At 34.7% G+C, this 25086-nt stretch overlaps 2 protein-coding genes across 2 annotated transcripts in view; one reads left to right on the forward strand and one right to left on the reverse strand.

Moving 5' to 3' along the window:
• LOC129798494 (uncharacterized) overlaps positions 1-25086 on the reverse strand; it is a 175979-nt gene that overhangs the window by 66552 nt on the left and 84341 nt on the right. Inside the window, exons 4-5 of the mRNA XM_055841669.1 lie at positions 10990-11273; positions 6251-6839 (exon numbers count right to left, since the gene is read on the reverse strand). Coding sequence (XP_055697644.1) covers positions 6251-6839; positions 10990-11273 — 873 coding nt within the window. The remainder of the gene's footprint in view (positions 1-6250; positions 6840-10989; positions 11274-25086) is intronic.
• On the forward strand, positions 20479-23614 carry LOC129798519 (uncharacterized). The gene is made up of 4 exons (XM_055841720.1): positions 20479-20789; positions 20882-20971; positions 21044-21159; positions 23421-23614. The coding sequence occupies exons 1-4, from the start codon at positions 20600-20602 to the stop codon at positions 23592-23594; spliced, it is 570 nt and encodes a 189-aa protein (XP_055697695.1). The 5' UTR covers positions 20479-20599; the 3' UTR covers positions 23595-23614.

The following is a 25086-nucleotide window of genomic DNA, read 5'->3' on the forward strand; positions in this document are numbered from 1 at the left end:
TGTACACACAAGTCTTGTTGAACATATCATTTAAACTAACATGGATTGTACAAATAGTACTTGATATTTTAATTAAATCAATGTATACGCTAATTTAATGGGATATTTCAATGTCGAATCAATAGACAATTTATGAACCATTTGTTCCCAAAATGTTTTCGTGTTGTACACCATGTTATCATTAAAGCTCCGTTTAACTGCCAAAAGCTCTCCACAGTGCATGCCATAGAATCTTTCCTCCATCCACTTGCATTAGTGAATTTAATTACAACATAAATTTCCGCCAAAGTAAAATTTCCAAACTACAGATAACACAATATTCTTTAAGTGTTTCTCAACTTACCAAATTACCTATAAAACTCCCAAAAAAAATTAAGTAGAAATGTCGAGTTTTTCATACAGTTTATGGGACGAATAGAAAGCTTTCTATCACAGAACAGATGTGGTCATTAAGGAATGTTTTATCACACCAACTTTTTCCTTCTCTGCAAATTGTAATTCGAGGTTGTGTAATTAGGTATGACAAATATCAAGAAATATGGTTCCAATTGTATCAGACATTTTATATACGGCAAACATAAACTTGCTACACAATGTAGAGCGTACGACCTAACGGAGTATTGTTGACCAAGCTGAGTACAGGACTTAAATAAGGACTTTGCCAAAGTGCATAAAATAAGTCCTTAATAAGTACTTATTAAGTCTTTAATTAAGGGTTTTTCGGGAATGGTAGTAACATCTATTCACTGTGTACAAGGTCTTGTCAAGGTTGATCTTGGATAAGCTAAAGCCATATGCTTATCGCATTTTCGTTTTATATCCTTCAGTTTTCTAATATTATTTTTACCTAGTGCCACCGAGTATGAGATAAGGTAACACGGTAATTAAGAATTTGCGTAAGAATTGCAATAAAAATGCGTAAATTAACGAAATACGGTGAGGCTTTGACAGTGACGGGGAGCATTTTACTGTCAATGTGATTCTGCCCTTAAATGGAGCTCTCTAGAAAATCGCCCCGTGGTCTCTTAATTGCACTTCTGCCAGTTTAACGTGTGGATCTCAACAGGTCTCATTCTACCTAAAGCGTTTTATTTAGCAAATTTCTTATAACCTTTTCTCCCGAAGTATACGCTTAAGTATTAATCTCTTTAAAAGGATCCAAAAGATAAAGTTTTAAAGGTAGCAAAGCATATAATTCTTAAATTGGTTCATTGTAGCGATCCTTTAAAAAAATCATGATACATTTGGAAGAATGAAGTCACCCCACTGTTCTCTATGAAATAGCACATATTTGTAATAATTTGTGCTTATGATGAAAAATAGAATAAAAGCTTCGGGTTTATGTGACAGATTTTCGTTAAGATATATGGGGATTCAAAACGTGATGTATGTTTGTGTTTGTACCTTTTTTTCTGCCCTAAATAGAGGGTTAAGCTTATGGGATTGACTAAGAAGAATAGATAAAATTTTCATTGCGCTTCGTTGAAAAGGATTTGTCAACTTATTATGTTTGATATAAGTTTCCTGCTGGCATTTTGGGGAATTTCACCAGTGCAAAAATCTACCACAAAAAGAATTCATAGGGTCAATGGGGTAACACAAAAAAGAGGGATGTTGAAGCAGGGAAAAAAAAGAGAAAAATGAGAAAAGAAAATAAGATAAATGACTGTCATTAGTGAGTTCCAGTTTTACATTATCAGATTTCCAAATTGCATTTCTTGGAGTGTCGTGCTCGTAAATTTTCTCCATGCGGTTACTTTTTTTCTATAATCCTCAGACTACATAATATATTCATTGTGCATGAAATAGAATAAAAAAACATCTTCATACAGCTTTTAATATGGCACCTGTTATTAAATTTCCTCAACTCTAATATGCATTTTCCCTGATTTAATTTAAACGAAAATTTTTTTGTTAACCTTTGCGGTGTGACATTTCAATTTTTCCACTCTTCCTTTTAACCCTTTCCTGAGAGCCTTTGGATGAAAATAATAAATTTTATTTCCGTTTAAGTCATCGTACTAAGCTTTCTATACAGTTAAACATCGTTGGTTTTATTTTTCCAAAGTAAAGCTCATTTATAAGGGTTTCTGATCAGATAACAACATCTTTGCTTCCTTAATTTCCTTGTATTTTTACAAAAAAAATATATTAATTGCAAATTAAAATGTATAAAACAAACAGAAAATGTGCTACACAAAATCATTCCACTGAATAATATATTATTTGTACTTCATCAGTGATAGAATAATTCAGAACATTTGTTGAAGGGTAATATTGAATCATCATTTAGCTAAAGTATTTCACTCCCAATTTCATTCCTGTCTCTGTGTTTGCCCAATAATTAATTTCCCCAGTGGTATGGCAGGTCTTTGTCGAGAGCCAGTGAAAACCAAAACAGATTTTCATCATTAATCTCTAGGTGCTTTTCATGGTGAATGTTCATTACCAAGAAAATTATTCACTTAATTAAGTTCTATGCGAATTTTCGCAATGGGCTTATCGAGTAAATGCTATTAGTCTCTATATGAAGTGAAGTAAAAAAAGGCCGTAATTTAAGGGATACCGTGAAACTGTAATACGTTCATTTCGAAAAAAGGATTTGCATCCACAAACGAGATTTTGTTTCAATAAATCCTAAATGAAACGCAAGTTTGACAATGAATTAAAAGTTGGTAATGAAAATCTTATTAATATTCAAAGGAAATTATTATAATTTTACCCTTCGTCTAACAATATTTTAGAATAAGAATATTTACCTTAAGGGGTGGCAAAGCATATCAGACCTTGCAAAGTGCTCGAATTCGTGACATTTCGTATCATTTATCGTTTACCGGTTCTCAACCGATTTAAAACGATTTGTAAATCACTTGAAAGATCCCACAAAATAATTTCAAAAGTAATAAAATTGACTTCCGGACAAAAGTTACTTATCGGTTCATAACCGGTTCATTACCGGTTCACAACCCGATCGGATCGGATTTATAAATCACTCAAAACATCTCCCAGAATAATTTAAAACTAATATAATTAAATTTAGAATAAAAAAAATTAGTTATTAATCGGTTTAGTTTTATACACTGGTAAAAATAAAAGGGTCAAATTGACGCTTTTCCAAAGGATGGATCATATTTGACTCTTTGAAAGGGTCACCAGGAACCTTTCGAAAGGGTCACGGTTTTGACATCTATTTAATTCCGAAATAAACGAATAAAAAAACAATGAAAAAGTGATCTTTGGTGTTCGCTCAGATGAGAGAAATATGATATCAGTAATAAGTTTACAATAAAACATGATTATTCGTGATAAATGTGCATACTAAATTTCAAGTGATACAAAAGTGAACCTTTCAAAGGGTCAAATACGATCCATTATTTTGAAAAGGGTCAATTTGACCCTTTGTCAATAAAAACAAATTGTCAATTGAAAAATAAAAAAAAAATCCCCAAAAACATGGTTTTGGAAGTGTCTACGTAAAATCGTAGAAAAGTTCCACATCTATTTCCCTAATGGGTATTTGGTGTGGAATTTCCTACGATTTTGCGTAGACAGGAGAGAAAGGTAAAGGGTGGAAAAATTAAGGACATGTTAACGATCCTTGGGTCGACTTATAGAGCGCTCACAGAGCTGGGGTAAGTGTAAATAGCCGAGACAGCGACAACTGAGCGATAACCATTTTTGTACACTTCGTGTCTCGGCTAAGACCATTTTTTGGTGATTATTGAGGAATTACCATTTTTCGTTCCGAAAGCTCCTGGCGCTCGGAACATTTTAATTCGCGACAATTGTATGAATGACCGTGTATTTTTAAATCATTAAACCGCTAAATTGAAGAGCCAAATACATCGAGAATTTTTCATTGATAAAAAGTTCTTCCTGGAGTGATAAAATATGCTAAGTTTGCTATAAATTAGATCTTGGTTATATTAAAATTGTTTACAATTTTCGTGATTCTAAAATTAACACTCTGATTGATTGTTATTATTTGACAACAAATAATAAACTCAATCATAAAACCAATATTTTAATTATATTTTTATTCCTTATTATCCTTAAATTAACATTTGCATTTTGTCAGGTAATAATTAAAAGTTATATAAAAAATTAAAGAAAAACATGATAAAAAAATTTCTGTTTTATGCGGATTATTTCTTAAATTTCAAGGAAGCATTCTGACATTTTATATAAATTTTATATGAAACTTAACTTTCAATTAATTCCGGAGGTTAAAATCGACGCTAAGACAGCGTATATTTAAAAATTTTACAGAAAAATATTTCATTTATTTAGTAGTATTTGAAAATTCATATTGGTATTTTATGTTTCTCTGTATTTTCGGTTGCAGACTCTTTAATTATTTATTAATGAGACCTTTTTAGAACCAAATCGATTTTCTTTGACCCGAAAGAGAGTAATTGGAATACTAATGAAATTTAGGTCAATTACATAAGCTGTCCCAGCTACCTGTTTGAGTTCGACCAATAATAAAAAGTGGACAAGACAACTTATTTGGAATTTCATGATTCTTGGTAGGGTTGAAAGTTTGTAAACGATATCAATAAACTTATGAAAGCCGCAAATCGAAAAAATAGTGAGGAATACTTGGAAATTCCCACTAGTTTTTGTTTGTTTACATTCTCCCCGCACTGGCAGAGACAACAAACACTTCAACCCCCCCAAAATAAAGTTTTTTTCTTGAGTTTTTTTTTTAATTTTACCAAGTTTTTTCTTAATGATTCGAAATTGTTTGATTGAATTGATCGAAATTGTTACTCATATGTGGAATCTTTTTGTTCCCATTGTCGGGAACAAATTTGTGTAAGAGATTTCGTCTTACAGTTAAAGCTTATACTTCAGTCGAGATGGATTTCGATGACGAAAGTTCATAAGGAACATCAAATAAAAATCAACTTAAGAGTGTTTTATACAAATAAATCTCGAATTAAAAAAGTGAAACCATGTAGCACGAAAATTGCCACAGATTTGGCGTCCTCTTCTTTGAGTCTCACAAAATGAACAAGATTGTGCCAAAAATTATGGTGTCCGTGGATGAGCTAATTTTTGGATGAAATATGTGCCGAAAATTTTTACCGTGTATGACAGAAAAATTCGCCATTCTGAATTTTTTAATCAATATGTGACCAAAAATCATGTGAGAAGGTAATTCACAGCGAGCTCTATCCCGTGAGTTCGAGCATTCTGCAAAACTGAACCGCTTAGTCTTCTCAAATAAGCCACGCCTTCTGATTTTATTGTGGGTGAAGCTATAAGAGCCCAGCATTTAAGCAATTAAACCAATCTGCCATAAGATTTACATAAAAATACTAGAAAACAATTATAAAGAAACTAAAAGTAATTAATATAAAAAGAAAAAAATAGCTAATGTAATTTATTAGTTAGACAGCGACTGGAAGTACCCTGCTAAATCATCAATAGACCTGCTCGGAGGAGGAAAAATTAATATTACTACTCTCTTTGAGAAAGATCATCCGATTGCGGTAATTCGAGTTACTTCTAGGAACCAAGAGTAGCCAAGTGAATGCAAAGGGAACCAATAAGTGATTCCACGCCCCTTTTAAAGTCCCGCCCATTGATTTACAAATTCCTGAACTAAAGTATTTATTTTTACCCTCTATTCCGAAGATAAATATTTTATTAAATTGCCTTAATTAGAAAATTCAAAATCTTTCGAGAAAAAACATTGAATATTACAATTTTAGTTATCTATGCATTTTTCGGTAGGGGCGTGGTTTATTTTTGAGTGAAAGAGCTATACTCTGGAAATACTTTCAATAGTGCTTTTCTTGAATAGTATTGCAACATCGCATTATTACACGTTGAAAATGCAAATATGTATAATTATGTTAAATTAAATTAAATTAAATTAAATTTAATATGTATAATAATAAATATGTATAAAGGAATAACTTCTAAAAGGGGCGTGACCTAAAGTTTTTTTAATTTACTGAAAAATTCTAAAGAGACACAAAGTATGATAAGTATGAAAAAATTATAAGTAAACTTTCTAAGAATCTGTTATAAATCACATTTCAAGAAAACATATTATTTTTTAAGCTTTAAAATCATTATTTTCTTTCCATCACAGTGCATCGCAAATTTAACAGCAAAGAGAAAATGGAAAATTATATGCAAATACCAAATAATCTTTCCTCATCCTAAGTATTTTTCAAATGTTCTTTTGTTGATGGGGACCGAAGGGAATCAATGAATGTAAATAAAAATCACTCACCAGTATTTTTATAAATAACATTGGCACGTTGAACATGGCGTGTGATGGCTTCTATGCTGGCTTCATCTGAACCCATCTTCTGGAAAAATGTATGATCTGCCTGCAGATAGAGCATACACGTGCTCTTTTTGTCGTAGGCCGACTTGGACTGTTGCTCTAGCAATTCATTCTTAACATTAAGGTGAATGTAGTTGTTGTAGTTGTTGTGTGTCAATATCACATCGGGATTGTAATTATTCACAATAATATTTGGCTTTTTTGTGGCACCATTTTTCGTGATGATTTCCACATGGGTCTTGTGACTGGGTCTCGATGAGTTCGATGGTATCATTGGCACTTTTGAATTGTCAAAACTACTCACTATTATATTGCGATTGCCAAACGTGTTGCGAAGATTGAAGTCATTGTTGGGATTGTAGTTACCGACAAGAATATTTTGCCGATTCGATTTTGTACGGGAAATCACTCCACCAACATTGCTACCTTTGTCGTCATCATTTCGATTATTGTTGCGATTTATAATGCTGAAATCATCGTTGTACGGCACGTCGAGATCTAATGGTAGTGGTGGATTTTGACTTTCTGACAGCTGCAAAATTAAATTACAGAAATTCCACTGTTAACCCTTTGACGGCATTATACTGACTTTTGCAACGACTCTTATGAATATTTTTCCTACTCTGAAAAAAATGCCTTGTTAAATAAACAAATGGATTTTGTTGAAATTTTGTCAAAAGGATGTTATTTACAAATTTGACAAAACTTTTTCTTGCATTTTATATGGAAAAACACCCTTTTGACAAACTTTTCAAAAGATCCAGTTGGCCGCCGATTTGACAAAACTTTTCCATATTCTGTATGAAAGAAACCTCCTTTTTACAAATTTATCTTGTTAATTTGACAAAACATTTTTTTTTTCAGAGTATAGCACCAACAATTAAAATAAGAATACCATGAATAAAACTTCAAAATATTTTTAAAGAAGAATATAACAAAGAAATGTGTAAAGCTAAATTTCAAAGTTTAGCCGAGACACATACCATCTGTCAGCATTATTGCAGAACATCTTCGCTTTGCATTAACAATAATTTACTTAAATTGAAGATTGGCAAGAAAAAGAACAATGTCTCTAAGAATCTCATACTTAAAAAAAATATATCTGAGGAGAAAAATCATAATAAAATTTTGAAATTTAACCGAGACACATACCAGTTGGAACAATTTTACAGAACCTTTTCGCTTTGCATCTCCAATTTTTACTTGATTTTAAAATTAACGAGAAAAATGACAAAGTCTGTGTGACTCTCATACTTTAAAAAGAAAGCCAGTGATAAGCCTAAATGGGCTTATGGTAGATGTAATTCTTTCATAACAAATTCGGATTGGGGGCCAATTCGAAGTCCAGATAAGTTTATGATAGCTGTGATTCATTACATGCAACCTCGAAATGCGTGCAACCCGAAGTTCTAGCAAATTGAAAAGCTTGTAAATTCGACTGTCAGAAATGCACGAAAGTATCTGAAAAACTTTAATACCGAATATCTCGTAAACTATGCTAGATAGAGACCTCAAACTTGCCATCCATTTAAAGCCTTCTTTAGCCTTGAGATATGCGAAGTTTCTTTTGAGAATGAAGAGAATTGTAATAGAAATAAACAAAAATATCTGAAAAGCTTTAAAGCCGTATATCTCAGATCTGCGAAAATACGCGAGAAATTCCGCGGTCTGCAAAAATCCGCGAGAAATATTGCGGTCCGCTACAATTAACGAAAAATTCCGCGGTCTGCGAAAATCTGCGAAAAATTCCACGGTCTGCAAGAATCCGCGAAAAATTCCCCGGTCAGCAAAAATCCGCGAGAAATATTACGGTCCGCTAAGATTCACGAAAAATTCCGCGGTCTGCGAAAATCTGCGAAAAATTACACGGTCTGCGAAAATCCGCGAAAATCTGCGAGAAATTCCGCGGTATGCAAAAATCCGCGAGAAATATTGCGGTCCGCTAAGTTTAACGAAAAATTCCACGGTCTGCAAAAAATTCCACACTCTGCAAAAATCTGCGAAAAATTCCATGGTCTGCGAATATCCTCGAAAATCTGCGAGAAATTCCGCGGTATGCGAAAATCCGCGAGAAATATTGCGGTCAACTAAAATTAACGAAAAATTCCGCGGTCTGCGAATATCTGCGAAAAATTTCACGGTCTGCGAAAATCCGCAAAAATCTGTGATAAACACTGCGGTCCGCTAAGATCCGCGACAAATTCCGTTGTCTGCGAAAATCTGCGAAAAATTCAGCGGTCTTCGAAAATCTGCAAAAAATTCCACGATCCGCGAAAATACGCGAGAAATTCCGAGGTCCGCGAAAATTCGCGAGAAATTTTGCGGTCCGCTAAGATTAACGAAAAATTCCTTGGTCTGTGAAAATCTGCGAAAAATTCCACGCTCTGCGAAAATCCACGAAAAATTCCGCGATCCGCGAAAATCCGCGAGAAATATTGCAGTCCACTAAGCTTTAGGAAAAATTCCACAGTCTGCAAAAATCTGCGAAAAATTCCACGGTCTGCAAAAATCTGCGAGAAACACTGCGGTCCGCTAAGATCCGCGAAAAATTCCGCTGTCTGCGAAAAATTCCACGGTCCGCGAAAATCTGCGAAAAATTCTGTGGACCGCGAAAATCTGCGAGAAATACTGCAAACCGCTCGATGATCCTCGAAAAATTCCACTGTCTGCGAAAAATCCGCTAAAATTCCACGGATTTCAAAAATTTGCAAGAAATTTCGCGATGCGCAAAATCCGCGAGAAATACTGCGGTCCACTATGATCCGCGAAAACTTCCGTGGGCCGCGAAAATCCGCAAGAAATTCCGCGGTTCGCGAAAATCCGAGACAAATACCGGGGTCTGCGAAACAAATTACTGTCAGAGTCAGGAGTAAACAAAAATCTTGTTACTCTTCCATACAAATCAACTTATTTTTACAATATTTCACAATAGTGCGTAAAACACTTTTTTTCTGAATCATCATCAGGAAGTTTGGAAATTTAAAGAATATTCAATGTGAAAAAATAGAAAAATAAAAAGGAATAAATTAAATAAGAAGACGTTTTGAATAGGCCTATTGATAGAAAGGGGACTCTCCGGTGATGGCCAGTGGCTCTGAAGTCACCGAATAAGGAAAAGGACCGAAAGCTCTGGACAAGATAAAAGAAGTGTTTTTTTTTGTAAGGTAACTTCAAATCCACTGGCCATCACCAGATAGTACCCTTTCTACACATATCACGCCAATTCTTCATCCAATAAAGCCTATTGATGTGTGTCTCTGCTAAAAATCTTCTTTTCTCTTTATTGGTCACCAGTAACTTCCTTATACTCAATGGGTATCTCATTGGGTATCCTCAATGATTTTCCATAACAATTAATTACTTAATCTGCACTACATGTGTACAAAAATCATTTCAGAGAAAACTCATAAACTTTATGTGAAAAGTATTAAAGAAAAAATGTTGAGAATTCTAACGGTTTAGCAATAAAATTAAATTATTCACGCAATAACAACTAATGATGAGATTTAGCAGTCATCAGTGGCAAAACTATAAACTTATAATTAGAGATAATTGCTGCAAAAAAAACGTTGCACTTTCTCAATCTTATTCTTTGCATTTTTTTCCTAGATCCCTTCGACCACAGAAGTATTAAAGTACATTTTTGCACATAAATTTATAGATCATAACTTACTGTAATTTATTAAACTTTATACAACATACAATGCAGTTTGCAAACAACATCTTCCATAAATAGACTAATTTAATGAAATGCGCCAAGGCTGTGTTATTAGGTTTCTGCAATGGGAAATAATGAAGTTCTTCCTGCACTTTTATAATACCATCATTGTGCAGCAAGTGGATGAAAATGGAATTGAAACTTATACCAATTCCTATGCAGAAATAGAGGTTTAAGAAAGTCCTACTTTAGAAGTTTTTTTTTAGATTTAAAGGATTTAAAGTAAATTACCAAGACCTTCAAGGCAAAAACACACAGTAAAAAATTTTTGGCTACTTTACCATGATTTTCGTTGTAAATTTTACATTAAACATGTAATCGTGTGTACTTATACACATTCGTGTAATTTGTACACATTTTGTGTGAAAACTGTGTAATTTGTACACATTTTATTTGAAAACTGCGTAATTTTACACGAAATATGTAAGAAAATATACAAAACTGTGTAATCATTCCCAGTTGATTACACGGTTTACAATTACACAAAAATTTAAATTACACATTTTCAGATTACACGTTTTGTTGAAATACATAATTTGTGTAACTTTACAAGAATAATCGTGGTAAAAAAGCAAACCAACGATTATCCTTGTAGATTTTTTTTTACTGTGCAGGGATCTTAATCTCAAAATATCTAATGGTAAAATCTTTAAATATACAATTCCCTTTACAGTTCTCACAGAACTATAAATAATAGAGTGATGTTTTCAGAATTAGTGCAGCTTTATTCTTTTACTCTCAATGCAGTACTTCCTCATTTGGAAGGGAAAATTTTCAAAGAGCGGAAAAAAAAGAACAGTGTTACTCGGAAATATCTGGAAAATTTCATTATTGACTTCCGGAAAAAAAAACTGTAATGGAGAAGTATCACGGAGGACTTCGCAGAAGAAGTATTAAATTTAGTTTTGAGAACATTTCTACTCGTCATAAATAGTAAAATGGGGTTGCTTTTGTAAGAACCTACCTCTTCCGGGAGCCATCGCTTAGTACGCTTCCGTTCACCACCAAAGTAGCTATTGAGCATCCGCTTTCGATGGAACTTTTCACTGGCACAGTGTTGAGTATCAAGTGATGGGTGGCTCTTAACATCACTCAATTTGTACACTATTGAATGAATTCCAGCATCATTTAAGGCTTTGGAGTATTTCCTCGATGGTTCCACATAGAATGTTTCAACATTGGTAGAAATTGTTCCATCAAACAGATTATCTGATGTCAAAACACCATGTACGTGCGAATTTTCGTCATCTGCAAAAGATGGAAAAAGGAGAAAAAGGATGAAAAAGATGAAAAAGTCATCATTGATTTTGTCCCCATATATTATATACATTTATTGCCTGGTATGCGGTGAATGAATTGTGAATTTCAAGTGGACCATGAATCTCATGAAAAAAAAGACGCATCGACATGCCAACATCATTTGTCAATTTGTGTCAAGCGCCGAAAAGAGCCTCTATCGTAAGCCATGTTGAACTCAAATTGCGACGATCAAATTAAAGCACACAATTTCCATAGGTCTGGGAAAAACACATTCACCCCAAAAACCGGAATTGTAGTCCCTCTTAAGTATATATTCACAGAATGGGAAGTGAACTAGGGAGGAGTTATCTTGGGATACCTCGGAAAAATACACGCAAATCCAATTTCATTTGTGGCAGCAAATTTGATCTCTGTGCCTTTGGTCCACCTTCTTGACCAGGAAAATGTCATAAAAAATGAAACTAAATAGAATTGATTGTGACCGTTGTGACACTCAAAAGAAGAAGAAGAGTTCGAAAGAGTGAGATAGACATTTGCAAAACGTTTAAGAAAAAAAAGAACGTGAATTTTGAATTCGTGAAATTTGCACGATCTATAAGATGTACTGAAGTAATTACAAATCGTCAGTTGGATCGACCGTTATCGTATCTCAATTTGTTTCGTATCTGCATTTGATAAAAGCTATGATACAGCCGTCGCCACTTACGTAAAATGCTGATACAAAAGAAACGCAGATGCGACAATGATAAAATACAGAGATGGTACGAAAAAATTTAAAGTCGATATCTTTAACCTTCAACCCTTAGACCGTCTTCAGACTAGAGGTTTAGCCCAGTTCCGAGGGTCTTAAAACCCTAAACAGCAACCGATTTTATCGATATTTCAAAATGTAATAGGTCATTTGCCCTTAATAAGCCAATCCTAGGTCAAAATTTTCCAAAAAATCTTGACTGATAAAATATTAGAGAAGTTAAGCCATATGGCTAAGTCTTAGATGTGAAGCCCGTATTAGACCTAGAGCAGATAAAGAAACTTTAATACAAAAAGGCGTGGCCTAAAAGTGCTTTAGGTCCAGGGGCCCATCAAGCCTACTAAAAAGTGAAGATATTTTTCACTTTTCCTTGCAAAAATGTTTGCAGATATTGCACCGCGACTTAAACAAATTTCCTCGTAGTTCTTGTATTATTTCGACGAGCATAATGAAATATGTATTTTTAGATAGCTATTAATACACGATTTCGAAATATATTAGACTGATAAGTCAATTCTCTTTAGGAAAAAACTTGCCAATAGTCTTCAGTGCCTCTATACAAAAACGTATGGAAAAATGAAATGTCGAGAGGCCCCTGTTTAGGTCACTATATCCATCACCTGAAATCAGTCTCCAAAAGAATCAGAGACAAATTATCCTGAAAGGAAAATCTGGAAAATCGCATTAATGCAACGACAAGATTCTGCTTCGGCTGTTAAAGATTTTCAGCAAGATGGTCTTTTATCAAAAATCGTTTTATGGATTTACATCGTTGTCACTAGGCCGATAATTTCTTACGGACATGTGATATAGTGGCCGAAAGTTGAATTTCCAAATTCGACGCGAGCACTACAGAGGCTCCGGAGCCGGAGTGCCTCTCTTGCGATTATATAGCCTGTCTTGCGATTACTGGGACCACAAGGTCAGCGGTAGCCGCTACAATAGAGGTTAAGCATTAAGCAGAGGTTACTCAAAAAAGAAAAAAAGAAAAGAAAAAGAAACACTTCACACGACAGTTTACTGGAGTGACTGTACAGGTGAGATCATCGATTCTGATGCGGTCCTGTATTAACAGATGTTTCTCGTGTTGAGGAATTCTCTGGTAGGGAAGACCGGGGTACTTTTAGCCAGCAAATGAGACTTTTTTTTCGCGCGTGATTTGTGAAAAAATGATAAGGTTTGTCTAATATTGTTATGTTTCATAAGTAGCCTTAGGTTATTGGCTATATGAAACCGTGTAGTTCAAAGCTCTAAAATCCTTGCCTTTTTCTAGAGAGGATAATGAAAAAAGTATGACACATTGGCTACACCTGCCCCGGCGTGGGTAGATTTAGCCACTTTCGGGGTGCTATTTGCCACCAGTTTTCCAGACGAAATTTTAAAACTGGAAATACCAAATATTGTTTCACTTGATACACTGAAGCCCACTGGTGCTGAATATGTCACTTAAACCTAAAGAAAAAGGCCTTAGCCGACTTTTATATGACATTGTTGTAATTGCGGCAAAATTGATGTAAACATCATGAAAAAATCTATTTCACAAATTGTTCATCCGAATGGCAATATTGCTTGGAATATCAATAGTACTTTTTCATCTAACAATTATCCATGTATTAGTGAAAAATCATCAATAGTTTTATCCCGCCTTGGAAGAGTGGCTACATCTTCCCCGAGGGCTGTTTCAGTGTTTATCATCTTATATAAAAGGGTAAATAATTATTATCCAAGTGAAAAATGTTTCTTAATTAACTTTATTAAACGAGAAACAAAGTAAAACTATGAGATTTTGACTGACAACTTAGAAAACCAAATACTGGGCCAAGAACTGTAACATAAAAACTACAATTTTACACACATTTTATAAAAATGCTTCTAAATTGTAGGATAACAGGATCAGACTTATAAATATTTCTGGGAATATGGGATGTGTTCCTCTTTTCATTAACAAATACTTTGCTCAATGTACATTTTAAGGGAAACGAGAAAAATCCACTGTCTACTTCTACCCCTGGATAATTGTACCCCGGTCACCCCTACCGGTTATTACTGACCCAGCAACGAGAGTTCCCTGTTCGACATGCCGCGACGGTAGCGGCCTCCCAAATGTTCAGAAAGTGGTGGCCATCAAAGAGAACTATTGCTTCAATCGCGTTCGCTTGATAATCATAATTATAATTATTTAATTATTTAATCATAATTATTTTAATATTTTTGGCAAACTTTATTTGAGTAGTTGTGATAATTGTGATCCATAATGAAGAGAGCGAGGAAAAGTACCACAATCGCAAAGAAAGTGAAAGCCGTCGAGCAATTTCAATACTAAAAGTCGTTGATAATTTTAAAAAATGACATGGACTACAGTGCGACCCAAGTGTCAAATCTGGAACCAAATATGGACTATAGCGGGGCTCTACTGTAATAATAATTGGATGCCTGAACATGGAAGCATAGCGGCATACGAAAAAGCGGATCGCCTCGCAGTAGCCGGAGCAAAGACCGAATTCGTAGGCCCTGAACCTGTTGTAAGGATTCCTTTGAAAACAAGGAAATCCATCGAACCGATTGATTGGACCGCAATAAACCAATTGTCGCATATGTAAACTGTTCATGGTCAATTTGGACAAGAAAAGAACAAGCATATACTTGTTAAGAGGCAATCGCCGGAAAGCCAGGTAGATTGTTAACCTTTTAACCGGTAACTGTTTAAACATGCATCTGAATAGGATGAACAGGATGAACATCTAGTGTAAAATATTAAATGTTCGGAGCCATAGTGTGTGCGAAACCAGAAAGCCTTCCTTTACGCAAAGTTGATAACTCTTAAGAGAGGCGTGACTTAAAATTCATTTGAGTATACATTTCAACTGAAAAATATCAAGCTTTTTGCAGTATCCTGTATAATTTTCTCGTATATTTCCTCCTTGGAACACAAAGAGTGAGGTCTTATTTCGTAATTTCACCCTCTCAGTTCATCCCTGAGCTCCTTCACTGAGAACCATCAACCACTATGTACCACAAAATAACGTTTCTCACAGAATTCTCCCATTCCAAAAACACTGTGCGACATTCCCAGCCTCCCTCCATTCCCATAAGCTTTACCGGAAATTGTATACGCGCTACTTGCCAAAATAATCCCTTGAAAATCACTGTGAAATATTTGGAGTGGTTTTATTCACTGATACTGAATATCCATATCGAAATCATTTAGTTAAAATGACATTATTAAATAAATTATGCCACCGCGTTTTTCTTCATTTATTAAATGCCATCGAATAAGCATAATCAAGATTTGAGCTGTTAATTGTCTTAATGGATCCCCATTTGGTAGGGAGAAGGGAAACAATTAGAATTCTATATAATTCTCTACCCGAAGGTTTAATAACATTCAATATTCTGCCATCTTCGAGCATCATAAGAGACATTACTAATTAGCACCATCGAATATATTGGATTCAATTACCCAAGCATGTTTGTATTGATGCATACGTATATCGAAACATTGAGGAAATCGATAGCATCCAATTAAAATTTCCACCAATTCATTCGATGTTGAATGGTAAAATGTATATCTAGAACCCATTAACAAACTCGTCTATTTGAAAATTTGTATGTATAGAAAAGCTTTTCCTGAAAATTTTTGCAGAATGGAAGAGACACCAAAGAAAACTCTGCATCCCAAATTTTCAGGATATGAAAAACCATTTACATTTTCTTGAGGATTTCCCAGAAAAAATATTTCAAGTCAACGTTCATTCCGGGTCTCTTTTAGTGAATAAACATTTTCATGATCATTAGTGAAAGAGATGAAGTGACCAGAAGCTAACGTCCAATTATTACTTACACAGGAAAACCCAAGAATAAAGGTTATGCTGTGATAATGCCAAATAATTTCTGACGTATTTCTTCCTTTTTTAAGCTTTTTCCGCCCCCAACCCAAAGGGACATTTCATAAAACAATTAAGGTCATAAAGAACGCCAAGAATAGCTACTGTTGCAATTTCATGTTCCAACTCAAATTTCCACAAATAACCATTCAATATATTTCAACAACACAAATTTTCGTACTATACCCAGAACTTACGAGGAAATTGTATTGTTCTGTAATAGAAATTCTGTTTAAAGAACAATTTCTGTACTCTCTCTCTCTCTGGCGAAAATAGAAACATTTGGTCCTGGAGCCCTTTATACAAACGATTCATTGGTCAATTCAATAATGTTTTCTCCACCAAAAACATGTACTACATCCTAAGGATAAATATATCTATATTAGATTCTATTTTGAAATTGCCTTCTGTAGCAAACATTCAACCCATGTTAACTTTCCATGGGGCTTTAGAGAGGAGTATTTTGCCAATGGTGATTAGTATACCTGAAATAGCTTTGCTCAACTTATTCACAAACATGATTAACGAGGCCAAAATTAGTCTATTCCATCTACAAAAGTGTATTTTTTTTCCTGGTAGGTTGAGAAGCCACTCCTGTATTAAAGAAGAGCTTTTACGGTAAAATGTTCAGGATAATATTTCAATTAGCTCAATTTGTAAGGAATGTTCAAAAATAACCCCACATTGACTGAAATTTGACATTTGAATATCTATTTCGGATTGATAGAAAGAATAAAGGACAATGCCAAAAATAAAAAAGGATTTAGGGCATTTAGAGAGTTAAATTTAGTGAGCTTCACCCACAATTGTCCTCTCATTAAAATTTCTATATCTGTGGAATATTCCGTGGAAACATCCGCAACACATTATTTTGAGGAAACGACTACAGTAGAGTTCCTCAAATTTGAACAATATTTTCAAAAACGTAACGGAATTCATATGAAATTTACAGAGCGATGCAACTTTATTTTCGTATCTTATAAGATAAGATGTCAAATTTTAAATTATAAGATTTTGGTATGCAAGATTAAGGTCTATGTGGTGAGTTTATTTGAACGAGACTACCATGCTAGCTATGAGTGTCATTCAGTTTTCGCGCTAATTTTTCTCTTTGGAAAGCAGAAGGCGGGAAGGAAAAACAGTAGAAAAGTGGAAAATATTAAGTGAAAAAGTTCATTCTGAGGAAACGGTGACCAAAAAAAAAGTTTAAGATTCGTTTACTGGTGAGTAGTACTTCTTTGAGATCTATAAATCACAATGAAAAGTTAAGTTTAGGTTTTCCTAATGTTCATTTCTTTACAGAATGAGAGATCTTCAGATATCAGTGGAAAGTTAATATTAGCAGGAAGCATTTGTTGTCTTTGCAGAGAGTGACTTCCAACTAAAGCTTGCAATCCCTTCATCAGAAATTCTGTCATAAAGACGAGTATGCTGAACAAAACAGGAGAATCTGAGGTCACCGGAAAGATTGGATGAGAACTTTGCATAACACAGGTGAAGAGGATGCTCCTGCAAAGATGATTCATTTTGAAGAATAATCTGTTAGGGATTGGACAAAAATTTCTTTGGAAGTCAAAAGATTGTATCAGGAATGGGATATAATTGCAGTGCCGAAATATAAAGTCTTTTTCGTTCCCAACGATGTCTTTGGATCATTCTGTATTAGAAAATGCGATCAGAAGATGCAGAAATATACTCACAACTTGCACCGATAGCAGAATTACCAAGCGGAGGAAGAAAAATCCTGAGATTGCGTTGAGAAAAATAATTAAAATAGTATTTTCAAAAAAATATATGTTTCATTTTTCAAGAAAAAATATTGTATCCTGACGAATTGAAGATTTCTCAACTTCAAATTAGTAAAATGAGTATTAAGAAAACCATTCCTTAAATTTTTCTCTCGAAAAACATCCATAAACAGACAATCTCGTATTTTGCGACACCTCTGAAAGTGTCCAATAGTTATAAGACGTTTTGAGGTTGGAATTCATATTTTATAAAATTCACCACGCAGGGTTGAATCGCAAATCTCGTTCATATAAAATCTCGTTCTGAACAGAGCTTGTCAATAAAATTACGAGATTTGATATCTCGTTCATAAAGTTGCATCGCAAATCTCTTAAGTTAATAGACTAATAGACGAGATCTGTAAAGTTGCATCGCTCTATTATTTTTCCTAAATTAAGATAAATAACTTTAGAGAACATATCAATGTAATTTATTGTGAAATAAATGGAATTTGTCGCGTAAGTTACTATAATACGATAATATTGAGAAAAGACCAAATAAAAATGGTTCTACTGCATACCTCCACACAAAACTTTCTTGACTTAACCTCAAATTTTAGATTTTGAACTCAACCGTCGCCGTCGTTCAAATTTGAGGAGATCAAAGGACTAGGGCAGAAATGTATGGAAGCTGGTCCAACCCTTCGCCAGAGATGGGACTAGGCCCATTTTGTAAGTGTTGGTGTATGACTTAAAAATTACCGAGACCCAAGTCAAAAAGGACTGTCAGTCCTTGGAAAATTAACGATATCCTTATGAAAATTCACAATTTTGACAATTTATTACTCGAAAACGGCTTGCCCGATCTTAACGAAATTCGGCTCAAAGTCGACATACGACTTGAGATTTAAATAAATATTTTTAGATTTTTCCTCCGATTGGTGCATCTGGTAGCTCCCATACAAACTTGTCCTGTTTTAAAGTCATTGAGCATTGCAGGGCAATAAAACGAAAACTTTTTTTTTCGTGTATTGGGAAACCACCGGTATTTTCGGAGTCCTTGGTGTGTCTTCAACATATTTCCCGAAGAAACGGAAAGGTGCTAGGCTTGTTGAAGATCATAGGATTGAAAAGGGACCATTATCAAAAAAAAATACAAAAAGTTCAAAGTATAGTGGCTTTCTTAACATATTCTTACTCTGAACTTATTATTCAAAGTTTCTGAATAACGATATCTTTTAGGGCCCTTCGACCTTAAGAGTTTCAACTATTTTGTCAAAGAAAATATTTCCGCATTGGAGACATTTCTCTACGGAAAATCCTTTTTATGAATTTGTGGGATATTCAAATATTTTTTTGGAAGATTTATGAGGAAGATCTGGAAAATGAAATGATAAAGCTATGGTTTGTTCTAAAAAAGTCTTCCTTGAGCCTTTCTTTACAAATTGTTCTTTGAAACAATCAATATAATATAAACCGTTACTGTATAAAAGGAGTTTTGTTAGAAAATACGTCACATATGTTTTATGCTCTAGTGCTTTTTCTACATACTTTTGAGGTTGGTCCCGAAACAAAAGTTGTTACCTATGCCAATACCTATTCATTCGAGTACTAAATTTATCAAGAAAAAAGCCCTGTCCAACTTGTACCATATTGTCCAACTTGTACCACTTTATCCTATTTGAAGGGATGAACTTTCAAGTATTAGAACATTTTCTCAAATATTCTAATCAGTTTTACCAATTTCATATGAAAATATAAAATAAAGAACAAATTATTGCATATTAAGTCAATCTTATGTATTTCTTACAAACGTTGTTTCAAAGTTTAAAACTTCCTAATGGGTTTAAAGGATTTAAGGTACGCATTAACAAGTAGATACTCAGAGTTTCAAAGTCACATCAAGTTTTATTCCAAAATCCACTACAAGTACAAAGTGAGAGGCAACATTCTCAAGATAACGTACTGGAAAATCTTTCTGTTCGTTTGGACAATAGATGGTTATTCCGAGTAACTGACTGCAGAAGAGGTCATCAAATAGAAAATTTACTTTTGAACTGACGTCATTCAAACTAAAATTCGAAGAAATTTGAAAAAAAATAATCTGTATTATATTTAAGTTCTTAACTAATTCTGTCACATCTTTGTTAATTGAAATTATTAAGCGTCAACCTAACAAATAAATTTTTGTTTTGTAACATTTTCGAACTTGATGGAACATAAATAAATAGATAAAACATTAATCTGTTCTTTTCAATGAATTATGATTTTAGTTACGGGTGTAACAGAATGCGTTAAAATCTGAAAGCGCATTGCATACAATTGTATCATTTATGTTTAATTTACTACAAATTACATTAAAGTTTGATATTGCCTTGACGTACGGAAATTTGTTTAATTTGTTCTAAATCAAATGCAAAATCAAACATTGAGTCAATACAATCCAAGTTAATTCCACTAGAATGTGTATTTCATGACAAACATTTCAAACATTGGATTACTAAAATTAATGTTATAACATAACATTTCCTCGTGCATTTTTCTCATATTTTGCGTTCTGTATGGAAAAGACCAACACCATGAGAATACAATATTTATTTAGCATCTGTCTCACAGGTATTTCCAAAAGTTGTGCTGCCGCATCACCTGAACAGGTTTTTTGCAAATAATCCGTACTATATACTCTTGTATATATAAAAATCACATTCATATTTCACGACAGAAAAGTCAGACTCTTCTTAAGCATTTATACCTGATGAGAAAACGAGTTTTTTAACCAAAGGCCAAGTTCTCTACAACTTGTACAATATCCGCGAAAAATAGCATTATTCAGTCCTCTAGTAGCTGTCTGCGAATAAAGAGATTCTTTTGGAAAATCCACCTTCCTCTTTTGCACCCAATATTCGTGTATATGCAAAATTAATACAAATTTCCAGTGAGTTTTCAGTGAAAATGCAAACAAAGTGTTTACTATTTTGTATTCTGTCCATCACTAGTCTCGTTGCTAGTGAGAACAATCAGGATTTGGACACATTTAGCATAGACAAGTTTGCCAACACTTCATCAGTGATACAAAGTTTGGATAAAACACAAATTGGATACAATTATGCTTTTGGCCAATCACATGCTTCAGGATACAAAAGTACGAATTACCGAATTCGATGAGTTGAATCTCATTTAGAGGAATAATGACACAAATTGAGAGATAATAAATTTAATCTATGTCCAATTCAGGCAAAAATGTTGAGCACCATCTCTTCACACCCATAGTCGAGCATGCGTCCAATGGTACTAATTATGTGATATTTGGAAATCGAGTTGAAGGTGAGTCAAAAGTTCTTCTTCCTGTTGTTTAGTTGTTTTTTTCTATCGATAATTTTACAAATTCGCATTTAGGCGACATCTTGGTGGCTAGAACTTCTCAGGTTTCTTATACAGATAATAAAACTGAGAAACTGAGACTGGAATTCAGTGGATTTGCACACATGTCGTATGTTGTCTTTGAATCTGATGTAAGTAACATGAGAGTTTATACACAGAGGCGTGCAAGAACCGTTGAAACCGAATAAACGTCAAATGAAACATGTACGTCAATGGTCAAAACGCTACCAGAACTAACTTATTTTGACGTTTATTTGGTTTTCAACGATTCTTGCACACCTTTGGTTTATAGCATAAGCACAGTTGCTTTTATTTTGTAAACATGTTTTCGAAACTAAGAGTAAACAAATAAGAGTAATCAAGACAGATAGGGTAAAATGAGGTAATTTGGAAGCATTTACAATTTGGGACATTTGAGATTTTCTCATTGATTTAGAGCAGAGGTGTGCAAGAAACCGTTGAAACCGAATTAACGTCAAATGAAACATGTATGTCAATGATCAAAACGCTACTATAACAAACTTATTTTGACGTTAATTTGGTTTCAACGGTTTCTTGCACACCTCTGATTTAGAGATTCAAAAGGAGGAAATGCTGTTCCTTTTCATCTTAATCGTCTATTTCTTCTATTTCGCGGTCTTTGTTTTATCTTTGCTCATCTGAAACAATGAGAAAATCTCAAATGTCCCAAATTATAAATGGTTCCAAATTACCTCACTTTACCCTAACGATGACTAGAGCTGACTAGAGTGATTTCACTCACTTTGAAATGTCAAAACTGGATGAAAGTGAGCGAAATGACCAGCAGGGTAATTCTCTAATTTTCGTGGCATTGTCACGCGTGAGTTCGAAGCCTGACAATGCCAATCGAGCTTTTTCTGTCATATCATATGAGTTCGAAAATGCAATTCAATGAATTTTTAATGAAATCCCTTTACTTGATGATTTTGTACGTCTTGGTTGCTATGTTCAATAAAATTTATTGTCATTTGAATTGCCAGAAATCTCAAATATGTGACTTCTGACAATGCTACGTGAGTTGAAATGACAATGTCACGGCTACAGAATCGCATTTTCGAAAAAGCTCTCCTAAGATTCGAACCCAATTTGTTATATGGCATTGCCAGAGCGTTACAGAATTTCCCCTCAGATTAGATTCCTTTCATTATAACTGAAATGTTAAAAAAAATGTGTCAAAAAGAGGCATAATGGTATAGAATGGAGCCATCACTTACGGACCTTATACACTTATGGAAAACTTGCAAAAATCTTAAATTCTTAGCTAAAACAGATTTCTCAAAAACCACTAAATCGTAAACCACACCATAAACTGCTTATTTTATAATTTTTCGAAATCTATTTTACGTAAAAATTTAAGATTTTTACAAGCTATCGATAAATGCAGTCCATAAGCGATGACCTTACCCTGCGCATAATTATTTTCGCATAATTATTTTTGTTTATTTTGCTAAAACCAATTACGTTAATCAACGAGACGCCTAAAACCATGTCCAGTGAACTTTATTTGTCACAGAAAAATAACTGAAAGATTTTAAACAGTCAAGAAGAGATCGTATTGTACAGGTTTTCCGAAAAAAAGTCACGTAAAAACCAAGAAGGAAATATTAGATACAGTACGACTCCAATAGAGTCAACACAGTTGATTCTTATATACCTACAATATTTTAAGTTATTAATTGTTTTAGTTACTATTTCACTCGTTAAAATTTATCTTTGACTTTTACTTGCCAGAATTTATTTAAAAGTTTAGCATTAAACCTGGAATTTTACTTAATTTTTCACAGTGTTCAAAATTTTTAGGGGTTGACTTTATCGGAGTCGTACTGTAATTCCGAAACAAAATTTTTCTACTAAATAATTCTCCATAACTTCAATGCACTTGGCACAATGAATCTTAAATCGTGTCTGAAGAGTGCATTCGGAATTTTTGCAAAAAGGAAAAGCGCGCTACCTTCGGATGATTGAAGCTTCGGACAACTCAATTTGTTTTCTTCGTTCTTGTCAGTGAAATGTCAAAAATCTGTTTACAGAGTGAAAGTAAGGCCGGCTTCAGACTAGAGGTTTAGCCCAGTTCCCGAATTTTTCAAAATCTTAAATTGCGAGCAATTTTATTGCTTTTTGAGAGCCTAATAGGTCATTTGCTCTTAATAATCCAATTCTAAGTTAAATTTTTCCAAAAAATCGTAATTGATAAAAAACTAGAGTAGTTAAGCCTTATAGCTAAACCTTAGATCTGAAGCCCGTGTAACGGTGTAACCGGTGTAACCCTAGTTACGCCGTTACGCGTAGAAAACAATTCAGTACTAATGATAATTAAATTCGTGGAAAAATATACCGCTCATTATGTTTTCTTTTTTTTTTGCCTTTTTAGGATCCAAACTTCACAATGAACACCACATTCAAGGAAAATTATGTTTTGGCTGATTTCATTTTCACTAAACCACTGAAACCAGCAACAGTAACTCTGACAGCATATGGCTTCTACCCAGATTCCTTGCCAAAAACTTGTTTCTTATTCTATTACAACTGTACAATTCGGAAATAAATAAATTTTCAGTTTAAATTTGTAGCAAAGTGTAAGTGTTCATGATAGTTGAAAAGTTTATTCTGAAACCCTGAGAGATTTCTCAAAATTAACACAACTAATTTGTCACAAACGAATCTCTGCAATACTCGTTTAAAATTAATTATATATAGCACTGTGGTTTATCTCAGACTTGATAAAAGGATTATGAAGTATTGATTGAGCCATTTTGTTCAACCAATAAGCACTGTGTGAAATATACTCGATATTGATCGGGTGGTGGATTTAGAGGAATTGGAAGGCGGATCTTAACTAAATAGTTCTTTTCATGTCGACGTTTACTCGGCAGATCTTGGGGTCTGTCGCCGAAAATCACACTATGGATGTATCAAGCCATAGTCAGACCACTGATCTCATATGGAGCTGTAGTATGGTGGCCAAGAGTCGAATATAAAAATTCGGCTCTGGCGCTACAGCGGCTTCAGAGATTAGCTTGTATTGCAATCACAGGATCTATCCGGACAGCCCCCACCGCGGCGCTGGAGGTCTTGTTGAGCTTGCCTCCGCTTCCGCTTTATATAAAGGCTGAGGCGAGTAAGGCAGCACTAAGACTGCGTTCTGCAGGAACGTGGAAGGTCGGGTGCCACCCAGCGGGACATGTTAAAATCATGGACGCAATGGTAAAAAGGCACCCTGACCTTCTAATGAGGGACGATTTCCATCTTGAGGATAGACTTCCTCAAAAGAATCTAAAAACTGTGCTAAATACGAGAGCTGAGTGGAGAGACCGGGAAGGGGACATCAATGAACCCGATGCGGTTGCACTCTTCACAGACGGCTCACGGTTAGACGGCTCCTCTGGAGCCGGGTACCATTGTCCGGAACTCGGAATTGGTGGGTCAGTGCCACTTGGCCGGTATACTACAGTATTCCAGGCCGAGGTCACAGCAATCCTAATTGGGGTTCAGACTCTGACTGAATCTGGGGTTTCTGGCAGGAAAATTAACATATTTTCTGATAGCAGAGCTGCTTTGCTCTCCATATCGGGAAACAAATCCCGCTCTTCTCTGGTGCTCGAGTGCCGGAAAATGTTAGAAACGGTCTCACTTAACTGTGAGATCGGTCTACATTGGGTACCTGGGCACTGTGGTATTGCGGGTAATGAAGAGGCTGACCGCCTCGCAGTGGCAGGAGCGAAGACCGAATTCATCGGACCCGAGCCTGCCGTGGGAGTGTCGCCCCAAATGAAGAAAACCATCATTGGGGAGGATATACTCGCACAACATCAAGCGGTCTGGACGGCTACAAGCAATTGTCGTGTGTCCAGACTGTTTATGCCACTTGTGGATAGGAAAAGGACGGAGTACCTGGTGAGCAGTAACCGCTGCAAAGCGCGGCAGTTTGCTGATCTTCTTACCGGACACTGTCTAAACAAACACCTCAACAGATTGGGTGTTGAGTGTAATCCAATCTGTAGAGGTTGTGACAACGCTGAGGAAACGGTCCTACATTA

The sequence above is a fragment of the Phlebotomus papatasi genome, chromosome 1 (genome assembly GCF_024763615.1).
Source record: "Phlebotomus papatasi isolate M1 chromosome 1, Ppap_2.1, whole genome shotgun sequence".
NCBI lineage: Eukaryota > Metazoa > Arthropoda > Insecta > Diptera > Psychodidae > Phlebotomus > Phlebotomus papatasi.

What these genes read in the sequence shown, in the direction of transcription:
- LOC129798519 (XM_055841720.1), top strand. Translation starts at nt 20,600, where the DNA reads ATGCAAACAAAGTGTTTACTATTTTGTATTCTGTCCATCACTAGTCTC. An exon ending in ACATGCTTCAGGATACAAAA is followed by an intron (nt 20,790 to 20,881) that starts GTACGAATTACC and finishes TGTCCAATTCAG; the next exon opens with GCAAAAATGTTGAGCACCAT. An exon ending in ATGTTGTCTTTGAATCTGAT is followed by an intron (nt 21,160 to 23,420) that starts GTAAGTAACATG and finishes TTGCCTTTTTAG; the next exon opens with GATCCAAACTTCACAATGAA.